Source organism: Sceloporus occidentalis, unplaced genomic scaffold (genome assembly GCF_023333645.1).
Source record: "Sceloporus occidentalis isolate IW3139 unplaced genomic scaffold, rSceOcc1.0.p SCAF_6, whole genome shotgun sequence".
NCBI classification, from domain to species: Eukaryota; Metazoa; Chordata; class Lepidosauria; order Squamata; family Phrynosomatidae; genus Sceloporus; species Sceloporus occidentalis.
In genome coordinates, this window is record NW_028316986.1 from 127,712,380 (window position 1) to 127,727,948 (window position 15,569).

Consider the following 15,569-nt stretch of genomic DNA (forward strand, 5'->3'; position numbering starts at 1 on the left):
TTAATTCCTCTCCCAATTAATACAATATCTCACTTATGTAATCATCTGTGTATGCATTCAAACATTCCTTGACTAGGAATTTAAACTTTATGAAATAGTCATTGAAGAAAGTGCTGAAACATGACTGAGTGGTAGGCTCCTTCCCCTGCCTGAGTTCTCCCACATACTGAAGGAGAAAAGGGGTGGCTGAGAAAATAGCCCAACCTCTTTCTTTCCCAGCAGCGTAAGAGCTCAGTATCATGCCTCTTCTTCCACTGTATCTCAACAGTGTGTCAAACTAGATGATATACTTAGCACATTTATAGAAGAGGTGCTTCCTTGAGTAGATCCAAGATATCTCTTTGTCACTGCGCATGATTGGCCTCACCTATGTTTCTTGCATTTAGCTTGTTTTGTTGTGTGATGGATTGTTATGATTGTTTTGTGATTGATTATTGCACAATAGACATATGTTATCTTCAAAGAGATAGCTGTGTTAGTCTGAAAAATCAGTATGCTAAGGGATCTTTTAGCATCTTTGAATCTAACTGAAAGAAGTTGGTAGCATGAATTTTCATAGACTTGAACTGAACTGACATTCTCACACACAAGCAACTTATATTGGTCTGTCTCTGAATTCTCCACTCCAAAACATGTATCTGAGGAAGTAGGCTCAAGTCTACAAAAGCTCATGCCACCAACTTCTTTCTTTCAGTAAGTCTCAAAGTGCTACAAGATCTCTCTACATACTGATTCTACAGACTAACATGGCTATATCTTTGAAGACTAAAAATATATCTATTTTGCAATAATCAATCACAAAACAATCCCTAGAGGCCCTCAGTGATGCCTAGTCATGTGAAGGGCAATTTCATCATATCTTTCCTCTTTCTGGGCCATTTTAGGCCCAGCAGCGGTTCTGGGACACAAAATTGACTTTTCAGTCACTTTTTGTTGGAAAGCAGGCCTCTCCTGGACCTAAAATTTGCTGTATGGAGGGCAAACGTGTATCCAAAAATGCCCCCACACTTCATAGGAACATTTGAGGCCAAAAATAGGCCCTGTACAAACGGGCCATTAAGCACGTACTGAGTACGTGCTAGGGTTGCCCGGGAGTGTCCTTTTCAGACGCTCCCTAACCCTAGGCCGTACTAAGTACGTCAAAATGGTGGCGCTCTGTCTACATGGGCGCTGCCATTTTGATGTAGCAGCCGCATCACATCCAAACGGCATGGCATGGCTGTTACGTCCTGGTGTTGCTGAAGGGCGCCTGTGGCGCCATTTCAGCAGCATCAAAAGGAGCTCCAAAATGGAGCTCTTTTCGTGCCAGCAATACTGAAGAGAAAGGAGCCCCTTTCTCTCTCTCCCCGCTGGTGTTGGGGTCTCCTTGGGGCTTGAAGCCCCAAGGACACCCCTTTCCAGGCCATGGGGAAGCGGCATTTTGCCACTTCCCCAAGGCCTGGAAAAGCGGCGGATCGGGGAGGATTGGGGGCCTCTTGTCGGGGAAAGGGGCAGGTGCAGGCCGCCCCAAAGGGGCGGTCTGTATCCTGCTATAGTTTGTAAAAAAAACATTTTAAAAATTGCCTGGCCCTGAGAGTAACAAAAGCAGTCTTGATGCCCATATGCAGCCCCTGGCCACCTTTTTGCTGCCCTGTTTAGAGAGTATACTCCACTTAAGGTCTCATGTGATCTCCATACAAGAAGATAACAGTGTGAATCTCCTTTATCTGCAATGCTTGGTATCAGAAGTGTTTGAGATTTTGGATTTTTTAATTATTATTATTTTATTTTTGATTTTGGAATACTTGTTTTTATATATACATTTGTTGTTGTGTGCCTTCAAGTCCTTTCTGAATTTATGGCAAACCTAAGGAGAACCTATCATGTGGCAGGATTTTGTCAGTGAGGTTTGCCATTGCCTTACCCTGAGGCTCAGAGAGTGTGACTTGTCCAAGTTCTCCCAGTTGGTTTCATGGCTGAATTAGGAATCGAATCCTGGTCTCCAGAGTTGTAGTTCAACACTCAAACCACTACGCCATGCTGATCCTATGCATATACATACATTAGGAGATACCTAGGTCTAAACAGAAATTTCATTTTAGTTTCATATACACTTGATACACATAGCTTGAAGATAATGTTATACAATATTTTAAGATATTTTTTTTCCTGAAACAAAGTTTGTGTGCATTGCACCATCAGAAAGCAAAGGTGTGACTATTTCAACCACTCATGAAAAAAACATTTTGGTTTTTGGAATATTTTGATTTCAGAATTTCAAATAAGGGAGATTCAACCTATGGCTGCAGAACGCAAAGCTGAGTCCTTATTAAACATTCAGCACTCCTTATCATTAAGAGAAGCAGTCTGGTGTGTTACAAAATCTGTGTTGAGTTGTGCTTCTTGCTTGTTCTCTGTTAAGGCTTGGTGGATTCCAATGAAGCTGGAAAACTGATTGGGAGGTATAGTCGAGTTCCCTGAATACCACACACATGCGTAATTTATGTATTGTTTATGCCACAAAGATTTCTGTGAGGTGTTCCAGTCTGAAAAATTCTTGTATACTATTCAGCAGCTAATGTTAGGGCTTAGCTCTTGATCTTGTATGTTTACTTAGAGCTGTCCTATTGAGTTCTACTAAGTTTCTCTGGGGTATGTATACGTAGTACTGAAGATTTAAAACTGTTAAACATCACATTATACATATCTAACTTTTGGAATTATAAGTTTAAAGAATGATTCTCAAAGATCACTGCTGTCAGTGTCATGTTATATAAAATTACTCAGGATTAAGTTTTAGTTAATTCAGTAGGACTTGCATCTGAGCAAATATGCATAGATCAGGCTATAGTATTCAAAGAAAATCCTTCTGGATTGGAGGATAGATTCTGTTTAGGAGAGTGGTTTTCTGCAAATTGTCTGGATTACATGTCCGCATTAATTTTTTTCCTGTTAATTTCTTTCAGAGTTTGGAAATAATGTATTACAGGCTGTGACATTTTCTTTTGGGACTAACAAAAGGTTTATCAATATTATTTTTTCACATTTTCCTCTTAAAGCTCATGTATAGACTTTTAAAATAATGAGCATTTTTTTCATAATTTTAAACAAAAATTATTAATGTGAACACTCCCATTAAAAAATCATTTTAAGGTCTGATTTATCTAGCTTGGTAAATATAAACATTTTCTAAAATTGCTTTTAATTGGTATCTACAGATCTTCCAGTTTTGTTTTGACGTTTATGATGCCCTATTATTACAGCTTGCTCAACACTCTATATTATTTAACACATTGATTTTAAACAACAGCTAAAGGTTATTTTATGTGGAAAGTCTAGCAATGAGTTAATATTGATGTGTATGTATGCTTAAAGTCATATCAAATAAGGTTTGTTGTTAAGGAGAAGGAAGAAATGGAGGGTGACAGATATCCTCCAACATTTCACAGATGAAAACTGTAGCACGTGTGGCCTAGCAATGTCAGAATTTGGTCAAGGTTGCAAAAATATTAATGAAGAAGAGCACACAGAACAGTTTGCTTTTACTTGAGTCTACTGCAAAAGGCTAGACTCCAGCATCTCCTCTCCTCTCCTTCTGGCTGAGAGCAAACTACTATTGCAATTTGACCTCAGTTTGCAGCAACTGAAGTAAGCTGAAAACATTGGGGGGAAAGTTGGAGAAGAAGAGAGAAACTGGGATATTTTAAAAGGAGCTGAAAAGTGGGCCGACAGAGGATTAATTGGCATCTCTCTTGCCAAATAGGTACATTTCGAGGGTACTGGTGATGTAAGGAAATGTCATTTAGCCTTGTCCTAGGATATTCATTTATTGGCTTTTGACTTCTATAGGTTCAAATTGGATTTGAGAAACGTCTTTTTACAAGGATTCTGCATATTTACTTCTGTCTCAAAGGCTGCCATGATAAAGGAACATAGGATAAATAATAATAAAAAAGCAGAGAAGCTTACTGTATATACTCTTGTATAAGTCTAGAAATTTTGGTCAAAAAGTGACCCAAGAAACATGAGTTGGCCTATCCACAGGCCAAGGTAAATAATGTATTTTAACCCAATAGATGAGCCATCCCCTGGTGAAAGGAAAGAGTCTAATCTGTCCTGAAAGCACTGATCCTGCTCTGCTCTCTTATCCATCCACTCATTAGTGCAGTGATGGCGAACCTATGACACGCGTGTCAGTGCTGACACGTGTAGCCATTTGGGGTGACACGCGCCGTGCCACCCACCTCCTCCTCTGTTCCAGGCCGCACGGGCGCGTGGAAGAAGCAAAGGAGGAGGCGGTGTGCCTCCTGCGCGCCCTGGAACAGAGGAGGAGGTGGGTGGCGCGGCCGCGTGGGGAGGCGTGGGAGGGTGGCAGGGAGGTGGGGAAGGGGGCGCGGGCGGGTGCAGGAGGCACCCCTCCTTCTCCTCCTCCACCTCCTCCTCCGTTCCAGGCCGTGCCAAGCGGAGGAGGAGGCAGAGGTGCCTGCCTGGCTTGGTGTTCCCCACCTGCGCGCGCGCCAAGGCAGCAGGCAGGCAGCCACCCACTGCCTTCTCCGCCTCGCGCTGTGCACTTCCTTGGGCCCGGGAGGCGGAGGCAGAGGAGGAGGCTGAGGCGGAGGTGGGTGGCTGCCTGCCTGCTGCCTTGGCGCGCGCGGGGGGGGGGCGCGCCAAGGCAGCCACCCACCTCCTCCTCCGCTTGGGCCTGGGAGGCAGAGGAGGAGGAGGGAGGAAGGAGGAAGGAAGGAAGGAGGAGGAGGGAGGAAGGAAGGAGGGAGGGAGGGAGGAAGGAAGAGGGAGGGAGGAAGGAAGGAAGGAGGAGGAGGGAGGGAGGAAGGAAGGAGGAGGAGGGAGGAAGGAAGGAGGGAGGAAGGAGGAAAGACAAGGAGGAAGAAGAGGAGGAGGAGGAAGAGGATAGTGATGATGAGGATGAGGATGATGATGATGATGATGATGAAATGAGCCAGCTTCTGAGGCACGACCAATGTAAGTTGCTCTGATTTTTACAAACTCATGCGCAGTGGGGGAAAAAACCAAAGTCCCTTGACCAAATACACACTTCTGAGAAGTACAGTTGAATCCGAGGGCAAACCCACTTCTTGTTAAACCACCTTGACATATTCAATTATATATTGCAATTATACATTTTGTAGTTTAAACTATAAATTGCGCAAAATTATGTTTTTTTGTCGAAGTGACACACCACGTTATGCTCGATCTTTTGCCGAATGTTGACACACCACGCTGAAAAGGTTGCCCATCACTGCATTAGTGTGAGCACAAACAGTTACTCTTGTTGGAATTTTGTAAGTTCTTTGGCATTGTTTTCCTATGTTGTATCCTATAGATTTTTTTGTTAGTTGCCCCTAAGTTTTACCTTTGAAATATCAATGGGTCATATCAAAAGCTGTAATTTTGGCCCCAAAACCTGCCCTTGACTTATACCTGAAGTTGACTTATAGTCAAGTATATGTGGTAGTTTATAATGAGCCGCTGTATGTTAGCATTGGGGCACAGCAGTATAAGAGGTATAAGAGTAACATACTGCCATCTTTTGTAGGCTTCAGCATATCCTACAACATTTCACAGATCAAAATCTCCCCAAATTACAAACTCCAGAATTCCATAGGATGATACAAACCCTGACAATTAGGGTAGGATCAACAGTGTTAACATTGTGTAGTTTGAAAAGGCTCCTGTTGTGTTTACTTGGGAAGAGGATATTCTTCATTTGCACACACACATGCACACATTCAGAAGGCACTTTCTTTTCTGGCATGTTTACTATCCAAGACCAGGCCAAGCTGGCCTAGCAAAGCATGTGATGGGATTTACAAACGAGTTAGGAATCTTGAATGTGGTTTTTGTATGTGAGAGACAGAGATATTAAGACTCCACATATTATTGTAGTCATTACATCATTATCTTGCTCTGCAAAACTATTTGTGTATTGGAAGTTTAGAATAATACCCAATGCATTTGCTTATTGTGTTTATGTGAATTATAGGTGAGGCTTACTGTCAACATTGGACAATCCCTCCTTCTCCTCACACAACGGTTTGTTTCATTGTTGTATGAGAAGAGCACAAAATCCAAAGTCCACAGTTGAGTGATATAACTTTATTAGGACCAATGTAAATTTATGTGAATGTAAACATATTTAGGCTGTGAGTATGATATTGTACTTTAAAGATATAATTTTGATTTTGCTAGATGTTTATATCACTACTATTGCCATTACATTCAGTCATTCAGTGATATACAGGAATTACGATTTATGAGTAACGCTAGTACAAAAAACATTACTAAGGATTCTTTATGGTCTGGTACAGGAGGAGGTCCATGAGTCTGACAGTATGATTTACTACATTGGGTGACATCACTAATTCTCACTCTGGAAGGCAAGTTAGAACAGAGGCCTAGAACAACAACTGCTAACAGTTAAGTCCTGGTTATGGCAATGGATTAATGTGTAATTCATAGACACCAACTAGAAGAAAATGTATTTTTAGAAATCTGGTCAGGTTATATTAATGTGTGTGGGTGCCTAACCAAATTCATACCTTATGAATCTCCTTCTGCCCCCCTTACATTTTTGTTTGATTTTTTTTATATAATCATACTTTCAAAATCCATTTTTAAAAAAGTCCTAGTTATAGCATTGCTAAATTATAAGTAAAACAGAAGCAATTTTCCATACTGGCACATTTTGTTAAAGGTCTTGTTCATCCCATCTAAAGGTAAATGTCAGCATGAAGGAGCATGTAAGGAAACAGTAAATAAAAATCAATTTGATTTCTAGTAGCACACTTCTTGACTCTTCCATGTCTTGATACCATTTTGCAGTGGTCAAGAGCAACTCTGCTGCAGTGGTTGTGCTCAGTATTTTCCGATTATTTTTGCACCTACCCAGATCTATTTTTACATAATTTTAGAGAAGGTAAAGAAAGAATCTTAGTAACAGTTGTTTTTAAAATACTTAGTCTTTCATAAGGAAAAATACAGTAATTCTGTAAAGGAGCAGACCCTATGGTATAATTTCTTATCAATGAAATTATTTAAAGTATGCTAATATTTGCCACAAAAAACATGCCTTGACTTGGCAAACCAGTCAGTCTGTTGAAACCACAGTGATGGAATCAGGAATGCAGAATTATTAAAGGACTCTTTCAATTGCTAGAACATTCATAGAAAATGAGGCTGTTCACACCATTCCTTCATATTTTCAAGTACTACATCTTTTGAGTAAATAATATTTTACTTTCTCTGATCAATTTCTTTCAAAGCCAATAAGGATAATGGTGTTCTGTCCACTGGTTTGTTGTTGTTGCTGTATGCCTTCAAGTTGTTTCTGACATACGGGGACCCTATGTGGTTTTCTTGGCAGATTTCTTCAGCAATGGTTTGCCACTGCCGTCCTCCGAGGCTGAGAGAATGTGACTTGTCCAAGGTCACCCAGTGAGTTTTATGGCAACTGGGGATTCGATTCTCCAGAGTCATAGTCCGATGCTCAAACCACTACACCATGCTGGCTCTTTCTATCTATTGGTAGCTATATTTGTTTCACTCTACCCCCCCCCCCCAATTTCAGATAATTGATTAAGGATCTACTTTACTCACAGAGCCAGTGTCATGTAGTGGTTTGAGTGATGGACTGGGACACTGGGAGACAAAGGTTTGAATCTCCACTCGGACATGGAAACCCAGTGAGTGACCTTGTGCATTTTGCACTCTCTCAGCTTCAGAGGAAGTCAAAGGCAATCCTCTGGACAAATTCTGTTAAGAAAATCTTGTGAAAGGGTCACCTTAGGGTTGCTGACATAAGTCAGAACTGACCTGAGGGCACAAAGCAACAACAAAACTCCAATAAACTCAGTAAGACATAAGTTTGAGTCAATACAGGAGTTCAGTGTGACCTTCACAACAGCCCTATGAGCTTATTGAAACACCAATGCTGTTCCTGGAACTTCATGGTTTATCCCAGATTTCCCATATTAAAAAAAAAAGTACTTATAAGAAAAGTACAGCTTTATACTGTACAGAAACTCGGTAGTACAGTCAGGCTCAATTATTTCATAAGGCAATACACATAACCAAGACAAGTTTAGGTCTGTTTGCTGGTCCCAGATACCCTATCCTCAGCATCTGGATTTGGACCTGAAGGAGTAATATCAAGTGTGAATCCATGGAGAAGATCTTCTAAGAAAACAGCATTGTTTAATATGATTTCTGATCATGTGGTCCATCTTTTAGATATCAGTTCCTGGCTTTGCGGAGTATAGGCCAATATAAAATACTGTTTACTATGATAAGACATTGTTAACTATGGGCTGGAGTGGATAGGCAGGAAGAAGCAGTTCAATCCTGCTTTTTCCCAAAGTGGGTCAAAACCCTGCTGCCCGCACAGCCCACTCCTAAGGTGGGTCAAATGTACATGACCTGACCACATGGTGTGGCATCAAGCCACCCTGCTGGGTAATTTTTTTGTTGCTCCCCACCATACATGCGTGCCGTTGCATGAACACATCACTGTCAACCCCTAAGTACCTCCCACTGCTTGTCCAGATACTTTCCCATTGGAGAGCCATCCTTTAATTGGCCACATAGTCAATGTGATGCTCTACCTGTACATGGCATTGGTGCATCAGTGTGCAAGTGATATTGGGCAAGTTACACTCTCTCAGCTTTAGAGGATGGTAATAGCAAACTTCCTTTGAAGACTTGCCAAGAAAATCCTATGATAGGTTCTCTTTAGGGTTGCCATAAGTCAGAAACAATTTGAAGGCACACAACAACAACAAAGAAATATATATTGGTGGAGCAATATTTTGTCCCAGTTGTAAATATTTGTTTACTAGTAGAATGATTCATAGGATTGGGCAGTATGTTTTTAAATTAATGGAAAATAAAGTATGGTTAGAATCAGGTATTATTTTTAACTCGTAGTTTGCTACTAATGTATTTTTGCTTCGTTTCTCCAATACTGAATTTTCAATTTTTAAAATAGTGTCCTATATTTAATACAAAGTGACATAATACTGCTATTCTCATCGAAGTCTTGGCAGAATAAATATTATACTTTCTACTGAAAAGACATAACAATATTTTATATGGTTTGATTCCTACTGTTTTATGTGATTGCATTACTATTTTCGAACAAGAATTATAGGTTGAGGCAACATTAAAGAAAACTGTTGTGATGATTTCAAAAGTCAAATATAATTCAAAAGTGTTTCGGTGTAAGTAATTTCATGGACTCTGATATATCCTGTGTCCTCTGGCTATAATGAGTATGAAACATACCTACAATAGCTGAATTTTGACTTCACCTGTTATTTGGGCATAATGATATATCGTCCATTACATTTGTTGCTAGCTTTTTAATGTATCCTGATCTCCTTGTCTGCTTAACATATCAGTAAAAGGTCTATTTTTATTACCCTAATTTTGCTTGGATTTTTTTATCCATGTATTTTACCTCCATAAGATGTGGCCTTATGATCCCATGTTGATTCTGTTAGTATCTGAATGAGATGTACATGTTAATGCACTGTACATTTGTGTCATGGCTTGATCATTGTGTATATACTTTGCATATGGGTAAAATATGTTGAGACTGTCATTTATGCCTTGTGAGGGGCTTCATACATCTGAGGATTATGATGATTCATTAAGATTTTAAATAATAATAATAATAATAATTAGTAATACTTTATTTATATCCCACCGTTCTCCCAGTGTAGAGACTACAGATGATTGTTGTAATTAAGAATAAAGGAAGGGGCCATAGGTCTTTGCCTGAAAGGGACTTTACCCTGGTAGCTTGATTTCTCATCACCTAATATATATGGAATATTGTACAGATGGCCCTCAGTATCCATGGGGGATCCATTGTGGAACCGCCCCCCCTCCACAGATACCAAAATCTGCAAATGCTCAACTCCCATTGTCCCTAATGATGCCATGACCACATGCCCTTACCGCCATTAGGGACAATGGGACTGAAGCTCTGGCTCTGGCTCTTCCTGCTGACAGGGCACAAGCCTCTGCCTCCGAACTACCAAACTCCTCAAATCCATGGATGGCAAGTCTGTGAATACTGAGGTCCCACTATACTCCATTTTTCATTAACAGAAGGTGGTGGTGTGCCAACTAGGCATTACTCTAAGGTGACAGACAAAATGTTCTCCACTCCTGCTCCACATTCAGAAGATGATTGAACTGTTCTGTAATTTTCTTTCAAGTCCATTCTAGTCTCTACTACAGGATTTTTTTTTTTTGGTGGGGGGCAGTGTATATTCAGAGGTGGTTTGCCATTGCCTTCCTCTGAGGCTGAGACAGTATGATTTGCCCAATATGGCCCAATGGATCTCCATGGCCAGGCTGGGATTCAAACCCTGGTTTCCCAGAATCCCAGCCCAACACTCAACCACTGGTTCTTACAATATTATTCTTATTTCCTATCTTTTTCAATCCCTCCCCCCTCCCGCACCTTTAATGGACTGATGACTGAACCCTGCAAAATGCTCAACCCATGGTTGCTCAACTCTTTTATATGAATGTTGCACTTAAATCCCCTAGTACTTTAACAAAAAACTCCTTGAAATCTTTCCCAAATATTTATGAGGGCACTCAGTGGCATAGATAATATTGTTATGTCTACACATTGAAAATCCGATGAAATATCTGTTTTTGTTGTATGGGTTTATGGAGAAATATATTCCTTGTTGGTTTCTTCACAATAAATAAAATGCCTACAGGGAAATTATCTCTGTCAGAAATATATCTTGTTACTCATTGTGGTGGTTCTGCTTTTAAATGTGTGTTCCTTTTATCCAATCACTCTTTATAATTGTCTTTATCCTCTGATAATTGGGTATGTCAGCAAACAAGCTGTATTCTATAGCATTCATACTGCTTTGGATGGTGGATTTGGGGGGCGGGATTTTTGGCTAGAAGAATTATTCATTTTTTGTTGTGTTTTCTGATAATGAAGGTACCTAAGAAAATCTTGTTGGTGTCAGCAGTATTATCAATATATAACAAGGGTTCACTATGGACAATAGTCTCTATTGGCACCTAAGGTACCTAGAATTTACTTCTGTGAGCAGGGGTGGGCACACTGGCATCCAGAAGGCTGTATGACCAAATTTTCTCCTACTTTGGAGCACGGGAGGATGGCAGTATGCTATCATGGCTACTATATTGGGTGAGTAAAAGTGACATTATGTTACTCTGAGCCAACGTTGTAGTCCTTTTGGTGATTCATTTTACCCTTTTCGTATGGGTGGGGAAAATTGAATTTATAAGTGTCCAAGAGCTGCTGGGATTGTTTTGTGCTTTTTTGTGGGGGCAGGCAAGGGGAGCTGAAAGGGGGACGGTTCAGCCATATTTTCCCAGGAGTACAATAGTCTTGGAGGATAGTGGGTGTCCCAAAGGCTGCACTAAACCCCTCAAGGGCTGCAAGTAGCCTGTGGGCCACATTATTACATACTTGTTTTAGAGTAATTCAAGGATAAAGTTCCCCCTGTAGCTAAAGTGTGAGCAATGGCAAGTAATATATGTGACCAGAATTCCTCATAGTTAGCATGACTATTTATGCAGTATCAAAATAATGGCATATCTGCTCAAAGATCAAAGCTATTTTGAAGAGAGCTGAAACTTCTTTAGAGGGGGGGTACCTGCAACAGAGGCTAGGAACATGGTTTATATGTTATTCCTAAACCAAGAGAGCAATATTAGCATTTGATAGATGCAACATTATGCTGGAAGGATGCAAGACTGTATGACTATCAAGAGATTTCTGATGGAAAACCTCAGGCTGTTTTTTCAATCCCCAATACGTCCTGAATCCTCCTCCCACAAGGTCTTAATTTTTTTATGCCCTAGGAATTATGTGAAATTTATTTATTTCATTTGTATGCCACCTTTCTCCCAAGTTTCTTCTTACTTGTAGTCAGGTTATTGGTGGCTGTGTAACCATAGCTGATGGTGGATGGGGACAACTGTAGTGTAATCTTTTTATGTTGCAAAATATGTAAGGTTGTATATTTGCAGTGTGGCTTCACCATTTTGAGTTCATTGACTCCTTCCAAGTCACAGGCCTATATCTCATATCATGTTGTTTCTGTTGCAGTTCACTTGTTTTGGAGGGAACAACTTCTTGGCCATGTGAGGACAAGAGACAAAGGGCAATAAAAGTCAGGTTATAAAATATCAGGCCCATTAGCAACAGAATAGTAACTTTTCTTGAAATCCAGGTAGTCCTTGTCCTGAACAAAGATAAATGCTTCTAAAAAAACAATGGAATTCTTTGGCGCAAGAGGCTAGATTGGCTCACTTTTTGACTATGATTCATAAGATGGTCAAGACTTTCCTGTTCAAGCAGATATTCATATCTTGGGTTTTATATAATGTTGTATTTATATTTATCTGTTTTTATTATATTTTATAATGGTAGTGTTTTTAATTGGTTTCAACTGCTATTAGCTGCCCCGAGTAGTAATATAAACAATAGTAGGATGAGATACAAAAATGTGTGCATGTCAGTAAGTCAGGATGAAGGATTGCAAGTTGGACTTTGGAAGGAAAGAGGAATGATCGTGAAAATCCAAATTGAAATTTTAATTCTGGTGGAGAAAGGTTTCCCTTATGCATCCAGTTCATATAATAATGCACAGAAGCAAACAGTTCATATAGTAATTCACAAAAGCAAGGCAAGACCATTTATTTCACATCAAATGGGAAGAAGAAAACATTGTATTATATGTATGGCTACCATTATCTATGTATTTTATGATCAGTTAATTAATTCAGTGTATGAAAATTTGAAGCTAAATTTTTTTCCAGGTAAATAATAAATTCCTTATGTGCACCTTAGACAGTTCAAAACCTGAATAGTGGGTAGGTCAGTGGGTAGGTATTTAAGCTGTGCCCTTAAACATGTTGCATTCTTACAAGTCCATGCAATTTTGTTGGAATTCCTCTGTGTATTAGGTAAATATATTGGAGATGTAAATGACTGATGCTTGTGAGGAGGTGGCAGAAAATGTCTAGATTTCTTTGAATAATGCTACCTGCCCAGAATGTGTATAGTTCTTATCTTTATGCCAAAAATAATGTGACAGCAATTCTCTCCAGAGGCTGTTAGCTGTATTTGTACTTCACAACTTCACTCAAGACTGGTGGTATAAACAAAAATCACATTTTCCTAAATGCTACTGGCAGCAAAAGGAGGATCTTGTACATTGAAATGTGAACCTCTCTATAAACTACTACAGTGTTGTTCTAAAAATATAAGCAACACTCTGGAATGTTAGTTATAGGGAAATTGCCATTAATAAAGGCATGACAGACCTCCCCCTGGGGAGCCAGCAGGAATGCTGAGAAGAAAGACAGTCAAGAACAGAAATCCTCTGAAGCCTAGGGAGATTCTGTGTTTTGTGAAGTACAGAGGGAAAATTCTGATGGCAAACTCGCTTCCTCCTTTGAGTGCCTGAAAGCAAAATACGGCTGCCCGTATCGCCGGGCAAGCCGATTTGCCGACGCGGCGGCAAAGAACTACAGGCCCCAGAGTGCTCTGGGGCCTGCCCCGGCTCCCTATTGGTGCGCGGGGCGGAAGGGGCAGTCCTTCCTCCCCGCGACGCTCTGGGAGCCGGGCTCTGTGGTTGGAGCTCCCGGTCCTCCAGGGCAACCCATTGGCCGGGTTGCCTTGGAGGAGGAGCTCCGTAGCCACACGTTGGAGGGGCGGGGCTTAGGCCTATTTCAGGCCGCGTTGTCGGCCCTGTCCCTCAGTTGGCGCTTGGCTCTGCACGGTGCAGAGCCAAGATAGGAAGGGAGGAAGACCGGGAATCTTCCTACCAGGCCTGGCCTCCCTTCCTTTGGAGCCAGCCAGGGCCGGGGTAAGTGGGGCGGTGTGGTGGGGGGCAGTTGTCTTCCCCCCATCCCCGTTCCACTGGGGCTATTTGCCCCGGTCCGCGGCTCCACAGCCAACGGACCCGTGGGGGTCCATGCGGCCCTGTTTAGGGCCTTGCCAGAGGGCGCGGCAGCCATTTTGCCTCCTTTTTAGGAGGCCTTTGGGGTGCGCCCGCCATCCTGTTTCCCTGAGCGGGAAAATTTGGTGCGCCCGCCATTTTGTTTTGGCGGGAAGCCGCCATTTTGTTTTGGCGGGAAGCCTCCAGTATGCAAGTCACATCTATTAGCCTCATGTGAGGTTTTATTGTGGGCTCCTTTTCATGAACCTGGTATATTTGTCCATTAGTTTGCCTTTTATCATGCCTCCCAAGAAGTCCAACAAGAGTGGGGGCCAGAGCTCTGGAGCTGCACAGCAGCTCAGTCTTTCGGTTGCTCCCAGTGAGATTCCAGGTCCTAGAGACATCTCTCCCAGTTCTGGCAGTGAGATAGACGAAGGGCTTTCGCTTGCTGCTGGTCAGTCTGATAGTACCTTGCCATTGCCGGCTGGGGCCTTTGGGCTGACTGAGGACTCTTTGGCTGATCTGTTCGGATCCATTGCAAAACTCATCCAGAAAGCTACTACAACTGGTCAACCCGGTCCTTCAGCATCTGCTGCACCCGAGCCTCGAGCGTCCGATCGACAACTCCCCAGATCGTCGGTTCCAGTTTCGACATCTTCTGGTGGTCAAGGCTCCAGTTCTGCAGCTCCTGCATCTCGTCATCGAAATCGGTGGGGGTTAAGTTCCTCCAGCTCGTCGGGCTCGAGTTCGTCGTCGACTTCATCGGCTGAGCGTCGAAAGGAGAAGAAAAGAAAACGCAAGGCCAAGAGGAGACGTCGCAGAGCGCGCCGCGAGGGAGTTCTTCAGCCTGCCGCAGGAGGTCGAGATCTTCGTGGGGTGCCTGTTGGGAGGGATGGTTTTTGGGTGGAACATGCCTTGGTTCCAGGTCTGCCTACGTGGGCCATCAAGAAAAGGGCTTGGCGCCCGGGCCTTCAAGGTGTGTGGATGGATCCGCTTGCGGCGGATTTTCCTGTTTGTTCGCCAGGTGAGCGTCCACCTGGTGCTCATCTATCCAAGAAGGTGCGCAAAAACATCTTAAGGGGTTGCTACGTTGATGTTTTTACCCTGCTGCAGCCTAAAGGAAGTGATGCGGTTGCTGTCACTTCAGCTAAGAAGAGCAAGCGTGAGCCACAGGTGGTTCCGGTTGAGCCCACTTTTTCCAATTGGTTGGAAGGTTTTGCCATCTTTAAGGCTGTGGTTTCTATGGCCTTCCCTGAACGTGCTTGGCATTTGGACAGCCATTGTTTAACTGTTTTGCGGGCAAGGGACTTCTCGGGAGATGCAGCTGCCATCGCTTACGATGCGGCCTTTCGGCAACATGCATCCCAGAATTCCAGGGAGCGTTGGGATTTGCTCCATCACGAAATTTGGTTGTTGGAGGTTGGCACACCTGCTGCCCTCAAGGAACAACAGAAGGGACTTGTCAAGAAGGACTCTAAATTCTTACCATGTTGGGACTTTAATTCTGGTCATTGTGCTCGTATCCAATGTAATTTTGAACATAGTTGCACTGGCTGTAGAGGGGCTCATCCTAGATCTTCCTGTTTTCGCCCGGATCAAACAAATCAGACTTTTCGTGGA

At 42.2% G+C, this 15,569-nt stretch overlaps 1 protein-coding gene across 1 annotated transcript in view; it reads left to right on the forward strand.

Moving 5' to 3' along the window:
* The first annotated feature begins 645 nt into the window (after positions 1–645).
* LOC149311390 (uncharacterized) overlaps positions 646–15,569 on the forward strand; it is a 156,076-nt gene continuing 141,152 nt past the window's right edge. The window contains exon 1 of the mRNA XM_089528558.1: positions 646–693. Within this exon, the coding sequence (XP_089384684.1) occupies positions 671–693 (23 nt within the window). The 5' untranslated portion in view covers positions 646–670. The remainder of the gene's footprint in view (positions 694–15,569) is intronic.